The sequence below is a fragment of the Plodia interpunctella genome, chromosome 23 (assembly GCF_027563975.2).
Source record: "Plodia interpunctella isolate USDA-ARS_2022_Savannah chromosome 23, ilPloInte3.2, whole genome shotgun sequence".
NCBI classification, from domain to species: Eukaryota; Metazoa; Arthropoda; class Insecta; order Lepidoptera; family Pyralidae; genus Plodia; species Plodia interpunctella.
The window spans coordinates 150200-172281 of record NC_071316.1 but is presented as its reverse complement, the minus strand read 5'-3'; the positions used below and the strand labels follow the sequence as shown (position 1 = coordinate 172281).

Below are 22082 nucleotides of genomic sequence, written 5' to 3'. Positions count from 1 at the left end.
CGCTGTCTGTGGTTTTCTTATCCGCCAATATCCGCTCTGAACTGGATTAATTCAAAACATCCAGCAAAAGTATTCTACTCAACATCCCTCAAACGACCCTCATTCCAATGCGAAACTTATTTCAATGGCGCAAAGTCCCAATTCTATTTACAAAATACCCTATTTTCCATCACCGTTGTAAATTGAAACTTATTCGATTGAGTTAAAGTGTATATTTGCTTTTAAGTGAGATTCAATTCAAATGGATTTACAGGGTGATTTTAAATAAATTCTTTGTGTTAATATGGGGAATGGCTTGTAGTCGCAGAATTTGGAAGAATATTACGATAGAAGCGTTATTTGAACGTGTTGTTTTGTCACCACCTGACATAGGTCGCATTTAACGCGAAGCTTTAAGCTTACACTCATCATATGTTGATGGCATTTGATAACGAGAACAGGTACAATTGGGTACAACTAGCAAAACCAGATACTTTTTTCTAATGTCAAAAATAAAACTTTATGTGGAGCTTGTACGGCAGTAATGTCTCGTGACGTCATGTATTTCGGCGCCAAAAAGCCATTTAAAATACTTTAATGAGATCGAAAAAATAGTAAACTGATTAATTCAAGTGTTTTATTATTAAAATACCTCCATATATTTTATTTTTACGTATATATCGAATAGCCAAATATATCTACCCAAAATCGAGCTACTTTAATGGCTTCATTTCTGGCTCCCATCAGGTCAGCCCATCAGATGTATGAGTCATTGTTTGCGAGGAGACCCTAGTCGCATGTCTTCTCACTAAATATAGGCACTTCTATTTCAGTTATAATTCTATGTTCTGTGGTATATTGCTACTGCACTGAGTGGAAGCTGTCGGGAAAACGTAAAACTCTCGCGTTTCGAGCATAGGCTCTTCAACTGAGAACTATATTACTGATTTTTTAAATGTAACTACTCGTATTGTCGAAATGAGACCTTATTATATTGGCATTAAAAACTTGAAGTATTTAAGAACTAACAGCTCGTCCCGGCTTCGCTCGGGTAAAAACAAAATAAATTACACACTTGAACTTTCATCAGAAATCACATCTACTGGGGAAAATCTGAGTTAATCGCGAACAGACAGCCGCGGCAGAGGACTTTGTTTTATAATAGTTACGTAAGTTCACGCGAGACACGAACAGTTTTTATGTAGGCGCTGTGTAATAAAATATACCAGCTATGATTTTTTGTAGAATAAGAGTCTAGAATAAGACCACTCCATATCCTCCCAAACCAAATAAAGATTTATTTATTTTTAAAAAATGGACGTCGTACGAAGTCACTAAGGGACAAAGCCTAGGCAGCTGGAACTATAACATTCCCAGGGCTTCGCGGCGTCATAACATAGATGAGAGAGTGACTATTGCAAAATTCACGAAGCACAGCTAGTGTACAAATAAAAGCACACATTTCCGATGATAATTTAACAATTATGACACGAACAGCGTTTATGTAAACCTAGTTACGCACAAACACAAATCACCAACTAACGGTACTTTAGTCTGAAGTCGGGAATCAAATCTGTTACATTCGATTATAAATGTCGAATTTGAGTAACTACGGTTTGATTGCGGGGTTGTGATGAAATTGGGATTAGTTAAGAGAATTGTTAGACCCACGACCCAGTTGAGAATGTTGACCTTTTATTAGAGAGCACTTTGATTTTACTGTTGTTTTTTGTCTCTCAAGAATCATAACTGTTATTTACAAATTAGGCCTTTCAGGTCAAATCTAAATTATACATTTTATACATTTAATTATAAAGCTACGGACTACTGGCATTTCGAAACGACCACTGCTGAGAAATGTGGAAAGAAACTCATTTAAACAGCGGTGAATCATTTTTTGATCATCAGTTGGATCATGCCAAAAGGAATTACCATTCTCTTTTTTTTTCTCAAAAATATAACGTATATTACCTACGTGGTAAAACGTATCGAGGTAACTCTACGTTTGCCATGTATTTAGAACGCGTTAGCCTTTAACGTCACCATTTTATGAATTTATTTTATTTATTAGCGAAAAATAATACATTTTAATAGTTTAAACCACACTAGTTAAATATTTAATTTGAATGTTCTTACAAACAAAGAATTTTGAAACATGAACCAAAAAATTAAATTTCAGTTTCCACTCAAACGTTATCTATGATATAAACCTTTATTTTAAACTAACTCCGCAGTCAACAGTAACTGTAATCCGGCTGTGATAGCGGTGAGTTATGGCCGCACTTTAACTGCGAGTCCGACAAACGGTTAGTGTTCTGAAAACTCTATAATCTCTGACCTTTTAAAAAGTTAACTTCTAGGTTTTTAACAAAGTTAACACATTATGAGAAGAAACGAAAGTGAAAAACCGGCCAAGTGCGAGTCGTCCCGCGCAAGAAGTTTTCTTCTACTTTTTTGCGTGTCAATGGTAAATCTACAACGCTCTGTGAATGCAAAATATATTCTTGCCAGAACCGATGCCTTCATCGGAAGCTGCCATCAAGACAGCTGGAGTACCTACAGGTGTCCGGGTACTCGGGACAGGCGAGCAGATTAGCTATCGATTGCGAGGAGAAGCCACAATCACAAACGTTATAAGAATGGTCAAGCATACACAGTTCCTGTACCATCCTTTCTTTATTCCTTATATATATAAAACAAATTCCTCCGCCGCGTCTATCTGGTCGTCTGTTCGGGGTGAACTTAAAATCTGCTGCACGGATTTTCACCAATAGAAGTGATTTCTAAGAAAGGTTTAAGTGTAATTTATTATGTTTTTACCCAAGCGGAGCCCGGGCGGGTCGCTAGTTATATAAATAAACGGCAAAAAAAACTCGATCGTTGTATGGGAACCCCTCATTAAATGTTTATTGTATTATGTATAATATTTGTTGCTATTGCGTATACAGAAATGTAATCTGAGAAAATTTTAACTCTTTATGTATTAAGGATATACCTAACAGACCACACGCGCTAACCTGCGCTATACGAAACGATGCTAGTAGTACAGTGTGATAAATAATATTAACAGTCAGTTATCATTATTTCAAGGAATCATAAAGTTTGAAATTCGCAATCCTCGCAAAATGTCAAGTTGAGGAGAAGAAAGGCCATAAAATGTATTCGGAATATGAATCACGCCTGTGCTCGCTCGCCGACGAAATAATAACAATTGCGGGAATCGAATTTGTCGCCCACAAGCGCCTGGCGCGCGACCAAACATGGCGGCTCTGTCCAACGAGTGGGGTGACAGCGAGCTCGCTATTTTACTCACCGCTCTCATTATCATTATATAAACGAATATTCATATTTTGATATAGCTACTGTATTTATTGAAAACATTATGTTTTTTTCAATTAGTAGTTCAACATATTATTTCACAAATAATAAAAATTTAAATTTTGTACACCAATACGCTGAAATAAAACTTTTTCGTGCCGATGTAACGTCTAAACTGCACATGTTTACGTAAAAGTGACTTCACGAGTATATTTATAAAAACTCTCCCCTCTACCTCTCATCCCATACGCCACACACGAATAAAGGAATTTATTACGAAGTGTCCGCATCGAGCGCCTTATTTACGTCAAACATGTTCTAACTGATACGGATAGCTGCGAATACAGGGATAACATGAGGCTCCGCGTGACGTCACGGCGTCTTGCTGATGAGACAGCGTCTGTGATGTGGGTGAAAAACACATCGTTTATTCAGTGGCGTAGCTAGGCTTCGAGAGGTGATGAACCGAATAGTCCCAGGTTCGAATCCTGCTCGTGCCTGGAAAGTTTGTATATGTACCGATCTGATTCATTTGTAGTTGTTTTTATCGATCTCCACTTGTTTCTGGTGAAGAAATAAATCGTCAGGAAGTTTGCACACTCACTGGTTGATTACTATCAAGGGTTGTGTGAGTGTTTGGCTCTTATTCCCGTGCGTCTACCACCAATACACAAAAGAAAAACGAAAAAGCCACCAAAATTATACTGATGTTATTTTTATCCGAGATATTCCTAGAGTATCAAGTATTGAATTAATAAATAACTTACCTTGACTCTGAGACTGAAGTTTTTGTTGTTATCGATATACACGGTGTTCTGAACACATTTGAATGATAAACACAACATCAAAAAATTTCATTTTGTTTTGTTTCTCTATAAAAATCGTCTGATCGGACTTTTTTTAACAAGCTATCTTTCTCATTTTCTCCACGCTTCCCTGTCTGATATCTTTAAATGCTTTCTATAGAACTTAGTGTCGACGGTCCAAACTTTATGCTCTCATAAACTGATTTTTTTATTTGAAGTTTTTGGATTCCATACACTGAGTTGATTGTAGAACTTGTAACAATCACTATTGTATAAAACTAAGATACTTGAAAGGTTAAAACATACATTATCATGATCATCAACAGCCGTTAAACGTCTCCACTGCTGGGTCACAGGCCTTCCTTAAGGATAAAAAAATATAGATAATTACAATTAGCAGATCATAGCAGTAAATAGAAAAAATGTTAATCAAGTATATAAAAAAAAAATGATGTATCTCGTTCAATATAAGCCTGTGGTTGTTGGTCTACAACCATTTGTACTTATAATATCGCGTAACATATGACTCGGAAGCACTGGTATTTATACAGCACGGTTTCGGTAGTGCTGTCCCTCGATACTATCGACATTGTTATATATCGATAATAATAAAATCATTATTTTTGTTTTTAAATTCAAACATAAATAAATATAAATACCTATACATGGATAATTCACACGGATCGGGTTAGCCTTAATAGTAAGTTCGAGATTTGTGTTATGGGATATTAATTCGATACTATATAATATTTCATATACATATATTAGACAAACAAAGACATGTCAATCTTAACAAGATAATTTTCTATATTACTGACCGGGGATCGAACCCGGGACCTACAGTGTAACAGTCCGGCGTGATGTGACGATCACCAGGTCACAGAGCTCATCGAAGTAAACATAGATGGATGAACGAAATAAACAACTAATCACTACAACAATTAATCATATTTTATTTGATAATAAAGTTTTAATAAATGATTTTTTTTTGATATAAATGCAAATTAATTAATGGTCCGTATTTAAATTGATCTATCAGAACAGATATCAATATTCCAAGTACGGGATCAACGGCAGAGTTATTTATTTATTTAAACTGTATTGCACAAAATAATATCTGTAAAAGTAAGGTTAATAATTGCTTGATTCTTTTATTATATACTACTAACTAGACTCTTTAATTAAAATCCACTAAAATCGCTAACGGCCCGTTCCGGCTTCGCTCGTGTAAAACCATAACTAATTATACAACTAAACCTTCCTGCTGCGATAACGACAGACAGACAACGGGAAGCGAGTTTGATCATAACATAACAAAACATAAATGTACGTATTTTTATTCAAGTCAATGTTGATGTATGCAAATTGAAATTACTATTATCTCCAGTCATAATTATAAACGACGGATGTCTCTATCGCTTTGTCGATATTCAGGTCAGTGTCGATATCGACAAGTTGTAATCTCTATTCCGGCGCAGAATAAACACGAAAGCAATCTTTGGGAGTACACAAACAATGTCTAGATGATATTGAGCCTGTTTTTGTAGCAGTCACTAGCTACAGGCAAAACTAATATTTTAGCATATGCTCTGTTTTTCGTTAGAGATAAGTTTTTCGAACCCCGGACCTCCACATAGTGAACGGGCGCGGGGACTACTGCACTGTAGAGGTCGTCATATGGGTTATGCGTGATTTGGAACAAAAGTAATTCAGGTAACATACCAGATACCTCGAGCTCCTTTCACTGCCTATAAAATACAAGTCAAACATACCTGAAACCAAAGAAACATATTATTAATTATACTGAATATGCTACTCGTTCGATTTGAACGTTGACTTTTTCCGTGAGAAACTGATGTGGGAGTCGCTGGCAAAAGCTAATAGTATCTAATTACATAAGCGTGAAATCCACGCGCACACTCGAACATTTGCTAGTCGCGGATGATATGCGTGCCAATTGGTGTGACAACTAGGGATGCCGACGACCGTGCGAAGTGGAAATGAAAAAGTAAGAAAGCTCTGGGCTCCGATGCTCAAGGGCTGAGGAAACCGCTCACATATAAGAGAGAGTTACTTGAACTTTTGCATCTAAATTACTACGAAACCATTGGCGCTCAAAATAAAAATATTTGCTTTGATTCATGAAAATTTCAGAATTTTACTACGAAATGGATTAAAAATCAATAACATGGGAGCCGAGTAATGCCGCCGCTTGGGAGAGGTGATGCCAGCCGGATTATAGCGGTGGAAGCATTTAATTGAATTGAAGAATTCAATATTTTCACTATTTTAATATTTTACTGTTTATTTTACTTTGCGCTGTGATGATTGCGGGGTTATTTATCAAGTAGTATTTTAATAATTTGTATAAATTCTTGTTGAAAACTTAAAACTTCAAATAAAGGAAAGAACAAAAGTGGTGTCGTAAGGGAGGTCAAAACGACGGCTAAAGATGATAGAGAGAGATACAGAAAGATCTCTAGATCTCTAAAATGTCAATCGAATTGTTAAAATTTCGTAATCTTCAAGTATTGAAAATAATAAAAGCGAGGAAAAAATAAACGCGGGAAAAGTCGCGGGAAAATGCTAGCCATTGAAATATTTACATGATATTGGGAACCCGCAGACAACCAACCAACTTGTGGTAGCCAAAGAAAGATTAAATGTATCTTCAAAGGGGAAATGCGTAAAGAGTCAGCACACCAGCCTGCTCCAGCCGTAACTGGGCGGCTGTCATCCGGAGCGCCGCGAGTGCATTTACATATATTTACATATGTTACATTTACGGGCCGGGCGAAATGTGCCCTCCTTTTATTAAATCATTTTTAGCCGGTTATTTATTTATTTATTTATTTATTTATTTATTTATTGGCACATCAACAATATAAACATATGCATTACATTTTTACATTAAATCTTAAGTCTAGTTCTAATGTTTACATCTTTTACAGACGTGCACGGCATTCACTACAACTTTGATTACGTTGATACTTTCACATGCAATAAAATATATACCTAGTATACCTATATAGATATCTAGTATAATCAATAAAATCAACGATTTAACAACTTTTGTAATTTAATTTTAGATTTTTATTTTTAAGTATAGTTTCAATTTTGTAAAATTTTGTTTTTCATCATTTTAGGCGTATCATGAAATATATCTAAATCGCAAATTTTATGCCAATTATTAAAAGTTAATATAAATCTAGACATAGGTGCATGCTTACCCAATCTGGTCTTACACGGTGGAACCGAAAAATAGTCTTTTTTATACCGCCGACGGCTATTCATCATAGGCACATTAATTTTGATTTGGTCTAATAACTTCGGACACATTGAGATGCCTTGTACTATTTTTTGGAAGGTTATTAAATCTAACATTCGACGTCGTTGTGCTAGGGGTTTGAGGTGAAAAAACGAAAGACGTTCGTCATATGAGCACCTAGACGATATACCTGACGAAGTAAAGGCCAAATGCCTTGAGAACGATCTCTGAATGCTTTCAATACGAGTAGAATGGACGACATAGACAGGATTCCAAATAGCACTGCAAAATTCGAGTCTACTTCTAACCAACGCATTAAACAAGAGAATTTTGGTAGAAGGATTACTGAAGTCTTTTGTATTGCGTTTAATGAAACCTAGCATTTTTGAAGCTTTCAGTATCATATTATTATATTGTGGGATGAAACTGAGCTTTGCATCTAAGGTAATGCCCAAATCGCGAACTTCTGAAACAAGTGCAATTTCCTCACCGTTGATGTAGTAGTGTGTTGGAATAGGTTTTCTTTTTTTTGTGAAAGTAATGTGTTGACACTTACCTATATTCAACACCATATTGTTACTCAGACACCACTGTGAAACTCTATCCAAATCCTCCTGTAACAGCAATTGGTCATCCGCTGACACTATTACACGGGACAATTTCATATCATCTGCGAACAACGAGCAATTACAGTTTCTAATACACTGAGTGATATCATTAATGAATAAAATGAACAAAATTGGGCCAAGATGCGAACCTTGAGGTACACCAGATGCTGCAATATAGGGTGAAGATTCATATCCATTAACGACAACAGACTGTTCTCTATTAGCGAGATATGAACGGAACCAGCTCAAAAGCGAAGCACATATGCCATATTGAGTTCGAAGCTTGTCCAACAATATAGAATGGTTTACTTTATCAAAAGCGCTAGAAAAATCTGTATAAACAGCATCCACTTGGCGGTTACAATCCACCTCACTCATAATCGGTGTTACATATGAAAGGAGGTTAGTGGCAACAGACTTTTTTTCTTGAAAACCATGTTGGTCTTGAGTTATTACTGTTTTTGTGTGGTTTGTGAGTATTGGACACACAAGTGATTCAAATACTTTTGAAAACGTAGACAGAATAGATACAGGTCTATAATTTTTTACGTAACTTATATCACCCTTTTTAAATACTGGAACAATTCTAGCGCGTTTCCAAATGGTAGGGAAGCAGCCACTACGTAAGGAGTAATTAAATATTAAAGTAAGGGGGTATGATAATACCTCCGCACATCGCTTAACAAAAAGCGGGGGGATATTATCGGGCCCAGCGCCTTTATTTGGATTTAGTTTTTTAAGTACCTTAAGAACATCACTTTCTCTGAATTGAATTAAGCCAATTTTATTAGTATAATGTGGGCTTTCAACCATATAACTGTTGTTCAAGTCCCCACGAGTATTGTCATTATAAATAGACCCAAAATGAGATGCGAACAAATCAACCACTTCCTGACCAGTGCCGGCAGCACCCGTTTCTTCAGAATGCAACATAGAGGGAATTGCGCTACGCGATGAGCTTTTTCTCTGCTTAATAAAAGTCCAAAAGGCCTTAGGGTTTTTCTTTATGTTTGACTCAGTGTTATCGATATAATTTCTATAGCATGTCGAAAGCAACATTTTACCACGTTTCCTAACTATATCTAACTCTAAACGATCGCGAGGATTATTATGTTTACGTACTCTAACTCTGAGTTTATCTTTTTCTTTCAACAAACGGATCAAATCATATGTAAACCAGGTTGGGTAAGCTTGATTTCGCTGTTTACGTTTCGGAACAAATCTTTCTATCGTATTATGCAAAATATTATAAAACATTTCCACTGCTTCATCCACTCCCTCACAACAATTCAGACGCTCGTACCAATCCACCTTCTTCAATTCGGACACAATATCTAAATAGTTAGCCTTATAAAAATTATAATCAGAACGAGGCACTGAATCTAAGAAGTTATATGTTTTTAGATCTAAAGATATTGAAAGAGGCGGATGTCGAGGATCCAGTTTACTTATCAAACATGAAGATTGCGAAACTTTACATGATAGATTCGTTAAAACTAGATCCAACATTCTATTCTCAGAATTTAGAACTGAATTTTTCTGGTTCAGGCCTGTAATTGCAATAAAGTCGTGGAGAGCGTATCCAAGCTCACTATTATAATTGTTGGCGACCATACAGTCTGCATTCTGTGCCTTAGACCAAGTTAAAAATCTCATGTTGAAATCGCCGATAACAATAATGTCATCCAGTAAACAAGCCACTTCAGATGTATTGTCTAAGAATGTATTAATTTCTTTTAACTTCATAGGCGATGAACTACAAACTGTATACACCGCACAAATTCCAATTTTTTTAACGATTTTGCCATCAATCAACTCGACTTCAACCCATAGGTCATCACAAGAGCTTTCGCTATCGGCCATTCGCCTACTCATGATCTCTTTACGAACGGCAATCAACAACCCGCCACCATCAACCTTAGAATAAAACTCGGAATGCGTACGATCCCTCCGATATACTTGGTATCTACTATCAATAAATTCGCTATTTAACACATCAATATTCAGCCAAGTTTCTGTGAATACTATAACATCATAATTATTTAATAAAATATTTTTATAGATATTGTTGGTTTTCGTACGCATGCCTCGTAAATTTTGATAATAAATATTGATGAATTTTGAAAGGTAAATGCCACCACTTGTCTTCTATATGGCTACAACAAACACAAACTGTCTTTATTATTTATCAATTTAGGTTGCGATGACTCATTTTTCCTGACATAAATTCTCCCGTTTCTTACCCACACAAACTTGTATGAAAGCTCTTTGGCTCTGATACGCGTAGCAGCATGCAGAGATTTATTTTCAGGAGATAAATGCTCAGCTACATATAGTTGTTTCTTATCTCCGCCAATACCAATCACACCCGTGTTAAGTTTCTCCTGGTTTTTCTTATTATATGACCATACCGCAGCAAGAAAGGCATCGCGACAACGGGGACTGCGAAGTTTCACAACCACCGAGCGAGGACGATTACTATTTACATTCATTTTAGCCACTCTGAAACAAGATAGGACATCTCCATCCTGTATCTGATGGGACACAGCTTTCCCAATTAGAGTTACAGTCTGAGCTAAATTTTCCGAACGGTGTTCCGGCAAACCGTGTATCTCTATGTTAGCTTCGCGGCTATGCTGCTCTAGAGCGCCAAGCCGGCTATGCAAATCCTTGACCGTATTGTGTAGTTGAATATTTTCCGATTTTAATTGCTTAATGTCTTCTTCGCGACTCTTTAATAAATTACTCATTTCCTCGTACTTTTTATTTATAAATTCAATAGAACTCAGTACATCGCTGATTTGATTTTTAATTGGCTCCAGTTCCTTTATCAAAGAACCCTCTAATATTTTGGGTACTTCACTTCGTAAAGCACTAATTATAAGCTCATTCAAATTTGCCATTCGACAACAACTCTCTTTAGATTCGTCCATATCCAAGTCAACCTCGGGTGAGGTAAACCGCGATCGCTTACTAGGCTTAGAAGAATTAGCAGCTAGATCGACGTCTGAATGTGCCTCCGATGTAGTACGCACTGGCGTATTCTGATTATCGGCTTTCGGACGTTTATTAAGGCAGGCTTGACATTGCCAGTCCAGCCGGCTTTGCTTGGACATAGTACAGAATTTCTTGAAAGTTAAATTTGCACAAATAATATCATAAGATAAAGAACATATTCTACATTGGACATATTCATTATTTTTAATAATGTTAGGACATCCAGCACAATTTATATTAGGCATCCTGCGCGCAAAATGTCTCACCAAACAGCAAACAACTCAACTCAAAACAAAAAGTGACGATTAGTAGGTACGCACGCAATGCGCAGCTCGGCTCTTATCTTAGGTAACGATGATGCACGCACGATATACTAGTGCTTGCGCAGCACACGTAGCGATGAGAATTGAGTGCACAACGAGCTTGCGGCAGCGGTGGCGGCGGGGCGGGGTGAGGCGGGCGGACGACTAGTACCGAGCGACGAGCAATGGCAAAAAATGACTCACCAACTCGGCCAGGTTAATCACAATGCGAAGTGATCTATTATTTCTACAAGTTATTAGCACATAGCACTTGACGTCGTTTAGATTCACTAATATAAATATCACTGGATTGAATGTCAACCTGAAGAAAGTATACTACAAAAAAAAAATTGATGTAGAAATGAATTTTAACCACGAACATGAATAAAATTAGCAGAGCAATAGTAAAACGCTGTGTACGCGGTGGGCGCACGGCTATGATGGTTATTTATTTATGGAAGCATCTGGCATGTGCCCCAGATTAAGGATTTTTTCATTGTGTTATTTTTTTTAAGAAACGTTTCAGGGAATTATATATATGTGTCGCAGCCATCTGATTCAATCAGCTATTTAGTTGAAAGCTAGCGTATTCATTAAACGGTATTCAATGCCTAGACAAATCATTACTTAAATTTATGCATTCGTAAATGAGGAAGCCGTGGAATTTTTGTGGCTAAAATATTGATGATGATCCACGCATATAACACATTTATTTTCATTATCTATTTTGTTTTTTATATATCTTTTGATGCTGTTCTGTAACTTCAATTTGTATTTCTATTATGCGTAGCTAATATAAAGATTTATCTAACTTATAACTAATTATTGTGATAATATAAAATCTTAAGTTCTTAATTATATGGTGAAGTATAGTAGGAGAGCGGACGCTGGGTCTTGACGTCGAATATAATCACAGAAATGTAAAATTTAGGCAATAACACTTGTTTTTCAGGGTACAAGGGAAGACAGAGCCAAGAAAACTCTTTTTATAATGTAATTTATATTTTAAGTTTTTTGTGTACATAAATTGATAAATAAATAAATAAATAAAAGTTGGAAACGCGAAGTCGGTTTTGAATGTTTCGCGGGTTTATTGATGAAATTAATATAAAATAGTGAAAAGTTGCTAGCTTATGTAATCATATAAGAAGAATCTCAAGTACAGAAATGTGTGTTTTTATTTAAAGTAATAATAAAATCATTATTATTAATATCCAGCAGCAGCAGTCAACTTTGACGTTGACTGAAAATACATTTTATTTGTAGAAATACCGTGATTGGATGCAGGTTTTCATCGAGTGTCAAACGAAACCGGTTTAACGTCGAATTAAGTTCGTCCGCGTACAATACAACCGGGATATTAAACCTGGGATCAAATCAATACAGACTCTTTTAAAATATGGTTCAGTGAATATTGTAACAGTTTTCGTTATTACCAATTCAATTGTGAAAATTATTTAATAAAGTTTTATTGGTACTTTTATTTGTATACAGGCGGACCGTCGCGGCTTTGTTCAGGTAAAACCTAAACCTACCTCTTGAATCACTCGATCTATTTAAAAAAACCCACAACAAAATCTGTATTTAGCATAGAAAGAGACAGACAACGGAATGCTATTTTGTTTTATGTAGTGATTTTGTTGGAAAATCTAAGTTGTTTATTATATAAGCAACAGGGAACAATAAAATGAATATCCATTACAAAACAACAAAACTAAATTAAAACTAAAATCCTGATCTAGGTCCAAAATCAAACACACACCAATGAACTTAATTGTAAACCAGGATGAATTTCACGAGCGTTTTAAACGCCGCCGTGGGCTATCATTAGTGTTTCTTAAATAATTGTACCATACACAGTAATCAATTTCATTATTCTATTTTATAAATAAGTACTGGTACAATGTTAATTTTATAAATGTTTAATTTAAAAAGATATTATTTTTTAAAAAATATACGACAATAACACACTACACGCTACACGCCGCGATCAGTCGTGAAATTCACCCACCAGTACTTTTTAACCGACTTCACAAAAAGGAGGAGGTTCTGAATTGGTCGCGATCATTTTTAAAAATCAAAGATTATACATATATACAAAAGCCTGGCGACACAGTGAGAGCACACCAGACACGAGGGAAACGGTGCGGTAATAAAAGAAAAAACAACAGAAGCTTTAATTAGAGTTTGGACGACATCTTTCCTCATCGCTGCGCCACGTTAATGAGATATCAATTTACAAACAAACACATAGTAATTGAGAGAACCAGAGCTACGACTTGGGTAAAGGAGGAGCGACAGACTGAAAACCAATAATGAAACCTACGATATCTTTTGCGAATTTATTTCACAAAATATCACTTTTTTGAAACAGCACTGTCTCCTACGTACGGGGTACACGGTCACCACGGTCAGTGTAAAAAAAAAAACCTGTAATTTTGAAGGTTTGTCGGTTATTTCCCAATGCTTAACGTAAATCCTCTTTAGGAATGTTATTGTTACTTCAGTCGCATCATGTGACATACACAGGGAGCAGGTGAAGTAATCTTATTCTGGGGCGGAACCACATGCCTCTACATTGGCTTCACCAATAGACGTAATCTCAAAGAAATTATAAGCAAGCGTATACACTAATTCCGTGGAGGAATAGGTGGTGGTTGGTGTGGGATGCGATGTGCGTGGATACAGTAGCTCCATCCCATAGCAGCGACTGCCTGTAAGGCTGCTGCGGCTGCGTTGGCGGCGGAGACCGGCAAAAGGCGTAAATATGCATCTCAGGGAGAGCCATATATATTTACGCCTTTTCCTGTGGAGACCCTGGGACCTCGGGGTGCGGATGCAAAAACGCTTTACAAAGAAATTTCCGCACTCCTGGTCGATGTCTCCGGGGACCGAAGGGCTGGTGACTATTTTGGCCAACGTTTGAGTTTGGCCATACAAAGAGGAAATGTCGCCAGCCTTCTAGGAACTTTACCGCACGACGACGGATATTTTTTTTATTTAAATTGATTGATTAAAAACTAAATAATAAATGTTAATTTATAATTTAGTTTTAATTTACTATGTTTTAATTAAAAATGAAATTTTAGTGTAAAGTAATTTGATTCCGACTTCACGATCCTTCCACCACACTCGTAGACGAAATTGGTCAAATCATGAGCGCGATTTGTCAGCCTTTCTGTTACGGAGTTCCGTCCCTTTTCACGATCAATTTGTAGGAGATTCAAGATGTTATACATAACAAAATCGAATAATGAACGGCTCGCTCGTCACCCTGTCCTCTCCACGATCGTCCGACAAGCGAGCAACTTCTGTATAATTAATTGTTTATCTCCTGAATTATACATCACACAGGATCACCAGGTGTGTCGGGATTCGGTTCAAGGGCATGTTACTGGGTGGTTTTATGGAAATCCGACGAGCTTACTACAAACTATCACATTAGAATTACATCATTTAATAATAACTACCCACCTCTGTTTAGATATAACGTTTCTTATATTGTTGCTCTATCATGGGATATATTTAATTGCATGGCATTGTTTATTCTATATGCTGTACGTATGTTTGTGAATGAATTATGAATAATTATTTATTCACTCACAGCAAAATGCGTACTTCTCAAGGTCAGCGCTTGTAAAAGTCAATCAACGAAAGCGGACCATTTGCATTATTTAGTACTGAAGACACCTCTCAACGGCGAAACCTATCACTGTTTAATATCGATTCCACCAATAAGATCTTACGCTGTATGCTTTTATTGTTTCCTTTCAAATACTTAGTTGGCGGGAAGAAATCCCTTTGCGGGATAAGCCCGCCTTTGTACGCGTCTCTTTTATTTACTGACTAGATGTTGCCCGCGGCTTCGCTCCCGTGGGAATTTTGAGATAAAATATAGCCTATAGCAATCTTGGATAATGTGCCTTCCTAATGGTGAAATAATTTTTGAAACCGGATGGTAGTTTCGGATATTACCCGCCTCAAATATACAAACTCACAAATGCTTGTACCTTTATATAATAATAATATAGATTTCTTTGTAGGTAGGTATGTGTTTTTTTCTTGCAATAAAAAGACGTGCGTGTTACAAACAAACATACAAGACCTCATTCTTTCTCTGTTTCTTCACGTCGGAGCCTAAGATCCGCTTTCCTTCTTCTTCTTCTCCAAATCGCACGAACTAATATCAAAATGAGCAGCATAACTCATAGCACAACAATAAATAACAACAACATTGTTCTGTGACAATCAGATATATCCCGACCCAGTGTCCGACACCGCTGTCCTGTGTCCGGCGCGGTGTCCGACAGTGTCCGGAGTTATCTTGACACTGATGCAGTGCCATTGTGTGCCCTCTCAATGATTCGATTAAGTAATGCTTTTGTGCTAATCTTAAATTTGATTGGTATTAACCTGAACTGTCTGTTTTTCAATTCACCACGACTAAAGACGAGACACTCAATGAGAAAGATCTTCATGGTAGAATTTTATTTAGATTCAAAGAGTGATAAATTTCACCTTTGAGATGAATAGAATATTCCAGTTCTATTTTTCTTGATTAACTTTTAGGATAAGTTGCAATAGTCAACCAAGACGGCGCCGCTATCATACAGACAAAATGGCGTAATTACTTTGCGTTTTCCTGCGCAGGTTAAAGCCAACGTCAATGTTGCCTGGTGCAACCCACTCTTAGAACTAGTCTAATCTACGTGAGAATTTACATTATATTCTTCTCTTCGCTTTTAGACTAGCATGTTAACCAGTGTTCGCCAAAAACTCCGCTTTGACATCGTCAAATAAACAACGTTTAAAAGCACGATATAGAAGTTCATATGAAAAATGTCCTATATTTTTGCAAACAGTAACTCAACGATAAACTCTTTCCCAGAAAATACAAAACACGACTCCCCGTACTCCCCACAACAATAGCTCCACAAAGCCATTCATAAAGTCAAACAAACATACAAAATGCATTCTAAACACACCATAACTCGCTTGTATTGTCTCCTATACAAAGTGCGAGCGACGCCGGGTGACGTAATAAGTGTTACACTTCGCAACTGATTTATAACAAGACAAATTACCCGCGTTCAACGTTACATGCAAATTTGTGTCGTAAAGCTATAAATTTAATGTTCAATTCTGCTTGTTAATAGTGCGGAATTCGATTTTTAAAACTGTTTTATAAGGTCGAATATCGTAGAATGAGTTATTGTTATGTATGAAAATTGGGGAAAAGTGCCATTATTTAGCATAGTAATAGGGGTGAAATTTGGGTGATATGAATTTTTTCCTGTTTAATGTAACATTTTGCCGTTCTTAATTTGAATACCGCTGTCATTATGCGTTTGCCACGGCGCCTGTTTGATTTTTTTGTCGATGTATTTCTTATTTATGGTTAAAAATATTTTATTAGATTATAGAAGTATATAATGCTTCTTCCCCGATTGTTGGGAATTCTGAGAAAAAGGGTACTTTATGTGTATGATTTTGGTCAACATTTTTATGAAAGTATAAGTTAAGAAGTAAGTGAAAATAATCTTCTATTTTTAGCATCCTAGAGAGTCATGATCATTACATGGAATAAAACACACATGAATTTTAATGTAATATTAAAGGAGTGTTAGCCATTGCCTTCTTCCTTTTACACATTAGCTGACTATAGGGACCCACAATTTTTTTCACCTGAAAACAGATGGTGGGCTACGAAAACCAGTTGTGACACACGTTGGAACCAAACCTGAGACCTGCACTCTGCTCGAGAATAATAATTAAGGTATTCTTTTTCCCGCAACTTCCACAGAAGTATCTCTCTCAACTTCGCGTGTTCCCGGTATAATTCGGAGCTGTGACGCCCCAACGCCCAGGGTTAGCGTTAAAAAAAGTATCACGAAATTTGGAAGATTTGGCTATGATTTTACAACCAGCCGCCCGACCTGAAGTCGACTCTCTTTGGGAATGCTGTCGTTGCCTATCAGCTGTTAAGGTTTTGTGTCCTTTTAATCGCCTCGTACGACGTCCACGAGGGGATTTGGAGTGATCCTATTCTAGGGCGGGACCACACGCCGCCTCGGAATGTAGTTAGACAAGCTTCTATTTCACAAACATATCAGAACGTGGGTATTTTAATCCGAAACCCGTCAGCGCACCGCATCGAATACTTCGGCCGTTTTTATCGAAAACCAATTTTGCGAGACCCTCGCTAACAACTAGCTAAGAGCGAACATGTTTGTGCGACGAGGAATTTTTGCAGAATTTTAAGCTCTCGCCATGAAAGCAGTCCCGCAGCATTCTGATAGCAACACACACAATCTAAAAAAAGAAAACATAACAACATCAATAACGTTGGTGTTGTCAGCGACTGCAGCGCCGCGTGTGTTGGGTTTTATTCGTTTCGTGGCACGGACTCTTGTATTTCTTTTTGGTTAATTACAAATAGCATGTCTTTTTTTTTATCGCATAAAGTCATCTGATCTGGTTTAAAGGCTAGTGCCATCGGCAACATTTAATTTCATAGTTATATTGAACTAAACAGTGGAATTTCCTTACAATTCTTTTCTTCACCGAAAGCATGAAGCTAGTGGTCTAAAATCTTTACATTCTATAAAACAAAGTCCTTACATTCTATAAATTTGCATGCCATTGTTTGGCAAAATATGTGATACTATTTAATTTTAACATCTTTCTGTGCCATATTTTGTGCGAATAAATGATTCTTGATTCTTGAAAGTCCTCTGCCGCGTCTGTCTGTCTGTCTGTCTGTCTGTCTGTTCCGCAATAAACTCAAAAATTCAAATTTAAATCAAGACAAATTCATTCAGATTTTCATGCGGTTTTCACTAATAGATAGTGTGATTTCTGAGGAATGTTTAGGTGTATAATTTATTATCTTTTAACCGAGCGAAGCCGGGACAGGCTGCTAGTATAGTATAACCAAAACCAAGCTAGTCAAGAGAGACGTCGACTCCTAGGTACCTAAGTCGACTTGAGGACCTTCGCATTTCGTACACAAGTCGGCCTCCAACCGACTGAACCACCACTCCGTACGGGACCCTACACTTGTCCAATATATTACAATTTTATCTGCCATGTCATCGGCTACCCTCGTCTCGACTCTTACATTGATGAGAATGATAATTGTCTCTATCGATGTTCCGAGCCAATCACCGAGTTCTGGATCTGGATTGTCAAGCTAGAGTGCGTTGCACCAGTCAATATTGACGTTGACTTTAATCTGCCATCCACGTTTAGACAAAAAAGCGTACATTGCGTTATTCCGAGCAGGTGACAAATATCAAAATCGACTGGTGAAACCAACTCTAAAAAATGTTATCCATTATGTTCGACTACAATACTACAATATGGTATAACCTAGTAATGTTCGCAGTCATTTTGGCGCGAAATTGTGGTGATATAGGTTGATTATTGTGGTTTTTGTGCGAGTACTGAGGTTATGTCCACGTATTAATTTTTGTGACCGCCGCCGCCACTCGCTGAATTCCATTGGGCATTGTGCGTGAAAACGTTTAATTTTAACATTACTAGCTACTTATATCTAGCTTGAAGCTTGACGGATATTTATTTATAACTAATTTTATTCTAAATATATAAGTCTAAAGATAAAAAAAATGAATTTAAACTCATAAAGAAAAGGAACGTTCAATACCTTTTTTATAGCCTGTATTATGTATCCCACTGTTGGGCAAAGACCTCCCCTTTTGTCTTCCAAAAGTCTCTATCCTGAGCCATTCGTTGCTAACCACGCCGAAACCTGTCTGTCTAGACAGATTTCAATACCCTTTATTGCACATAAAAGAAAACATAAGTTTACAAAACTGAAAACTAAAATATATGCGTTAAGGGCGCCCTAATCGCTGTGAGCAATTTCGTCCAGGCAACCTTTCGCATACCTCACACATCTATATCCCTCTGTATATCCCTCCCAAGCGCTCATACTCCCTTTTGGGCAGTCGCTTTGTATAAAATTGGGAAAAGTTACTCATATTCAGCCATATTCAGCGCATCCTAACTGATGACACGCATTTTTCAAACGGTCCCGGCGTCACGTCACGGCGTTTAGGGACTGTCCCGCCGCGTGACACGACCCGCGGGACGCGTCACGCGCGCAGGAAACCCATTCTGACATGCATGCTAAATTTACATCGAAAATGATTCGCCTAACGCTAGTTCGAAATGACTGACGATATTTTGTTGATTTTCTGGTGAATCCATTGGTCGATTGACCTGTTATACTTGTTACTATAGACCCGTCGTATACTTTTCTTGTATATTTCTTATGTTCAAACATGCCAGTTACAAATTTATTATATGTATAGCTATATATATGTGCTGCTAGTGTAGTTATAATAATTTCCAATTTATAATTCTTTCTTTTGATTGATTTCTACAATCTGCGCCGGAAGAGACGAATTTGGCACATTCAAAGTTTTTCTTTCGCTATCAGACCAGAAAAAAAACATATTTGATTAACATATTTATATGACGTGGGAAGCTTTTCCATTAAAAAAAAATCTAATTAGAATATTTCCAACGTTGTTGAAAACACCTCAAATTGTTTCGGGAACAGCATCTTGCCCCGTGATTGTTTGTGTTTATTTTTTTTTTATGAAGACATTCATTAAAAAATCCGACTTAGAAATGGACCGGGTCCCCATTGGCCCTAAGACTTACAAGGCATACCATGCAATCATCACTCGTCTATCCTTATCCCATTATATGGGGTCGATACATGCCGTGCGTCTCCTCCACTTCTCACATAAACATATTTACATGATAGCAATAATCTTAAGCTACTAGCTCTAGAATATAATATTTTTACCAAAGTAATATTAGCTTACTAGATTTAACTATTCCATTTAAGGGGAGATATTAAAATAACTTCCACCCCCCGCACCCCCCGCGTGACAAGCGTGACGAAGGTCACATATCCACAAAGTTGACTCAGTCATAAAGTTGCTAACTTATAATGAGGTATTGGGACAGCTAGATAACTACGAGTGTTTTTGTGTCTACAAGTATGAGAGTTAAAAATGGATTGACAAATTTATGTTTTAAAATTACTGCTTCATTTTTATTACAATAAGAGCCCAAATTTTAATAAAATTGTATGTAATATACAGAATGTTAGTTGATATAAACCATTGCTATACGGAATGTTGAAATTAGTAGTTATAATAAGTATTACAAATATTTATTGAATTGAATATTCTATTTGTCTCTGTGGTTTATTTCCAAGACGATGGTATTTATATAACCTAAGACATGTTATATTTTATAACTTGTCCTATAACTTGTTACTTGTTAAAGACATGTTATATATATAATCGGATAGGAATGAAGATTTTCGCTTGGAAATAAAATACTATTCAATGAAACAAAACGATATTAGATTACGATTATAAAATTATAACTAAAATAAATGATACTTAATGAAAATGGTATTATAGAAAGAAAAGAAAATATTAATTTTCTAAAAACATAAACATACAAATTGGCCAAATAATTAATTATCTTTTCTTAAATACATTACATACTTAAACGCCTAACCATGATGTTTTTCCCGGCACAATGTTGTCTTATTAAACGGAATTAGTTTTAAACTCTCGTCGGGAATTTAAACAGCCATCAAATTAACCGAGACCATACTCAAGGGGGCCTTAATGAGGAATTGACTCTCGGCGGGGGGTGGGGTGTGGGGGGCAGTCAATGTAATTAATAAATATTTCCGATAACAGCCCCCAATCAAAGGAAACCGCGGAATTACTGAGTTCCAGAGGGAATTAGGAAGTAGGGAATTAACTGCGCCTGAAGTGTTTTAGGATAGAAGCGGTGGTGGAATCCAGCGGTTAAGACTATCAACAAAAAGGTCCCAGGCTCAAAAGTTAAATATGTGTACAGATATGGTGAAATTAATGTTTGCTATAAAGTAAATAGTACATATTCTGCCACGACGACGTGTGTAGTAATAGGTAGATTGCATGAAATTGAATTTGAATTGTAATTCTTTACATTGACTGCATCACATTGTCACTAGTCCATGCTAATATTATAAATGCGAAAGTCTGTCTATCTGTATATCTTATTCGCTATTTTTTCAGAAATCAACTTCCCAATGACTATAATGGGGAGAGTAGTGAGTGTCAGAGGAATTCTAATTGAAATCAGTAATTTCTGAAATAATATTACAATGAGATGTGAATTTGTTAAATATTATTACCCAAATGTAATTCTACCTAATCCTATGTTTGTGTTATAACAGTTAAAGAATCTTGTTTCAGCATGGCCGAAATGTAGCTATTATGAATAAGGTAATATGATATCACTCTGTGATTTGTCATTGTAAAAAAATAAAGAAATCCTTATGATCTAAATTTTCAAGGCGATACCTGAAGCACTAGACCACCACCGCTGACATGAATGTGATGTTAAGTTCACACATTACAATTTCGATTACTATATAACTGACATGACCCAAATATGAGAGCTGTTACATTATTACATCGCACCCCGGAGATCCTCGCGATGGGGGCTCAATGGTCGAAGTTAACTCAATAACATAATGATATATTTAATGACGGATTGAAAGGTACAGTCGCAAGCACAACAAGCTACCCAAACTCTTTGCAAATTCGTCCGTATAACCACGATGTAAAGATCCAAGCAAGGTGCCTTAAGATGCGGTAGAAACTTTGATGTTTTAAGTGAACTGTTGGATAACTAATTGTCTTCTCAGGGCAGGACCCAATTAGGATTTTCCGAAAACTTATTGTCTTTAAAGGAAAGT

General features: G+C 36.6%; 2 protein-coding genes across 3 annotated transcripts in view; both read right to left on the bottom strand.

Annotated features, from left to right (window-relative positions):
• Positions 1-22082, bottom strand: part of LOC128680149 (cell adhesion molecule DSCAML1-like) — a 204901-nt gene that overhangs the window by 110122 nt on the left and 72697 nt on the right. The window lies entirely within an intron of this gene.
• LOC128680148 (uncharacterized) lies at positions 7890-11720 on the bottom strand. The gene has a single exon (XM_053762991.2). It carries the CDS (start codon positions 11219-11221, stop codon positions 10136-10138), a length of 1086 nt encoding a protein of 361 aa, XP_053618966.1. The 5' UTR covers positions 11222-11720; the 3' UTR covers positions 7890-10135.

What these genes read in the sequence shown, in the direction of transcription:
- LOC128680148 (XM_053762991.2), bottom strand. Translation starts at nt 11,221, where the DNA reads ATGCCTAATATAAATTGTGCTGGATGTCCTAACATTATTAAAAATAAT.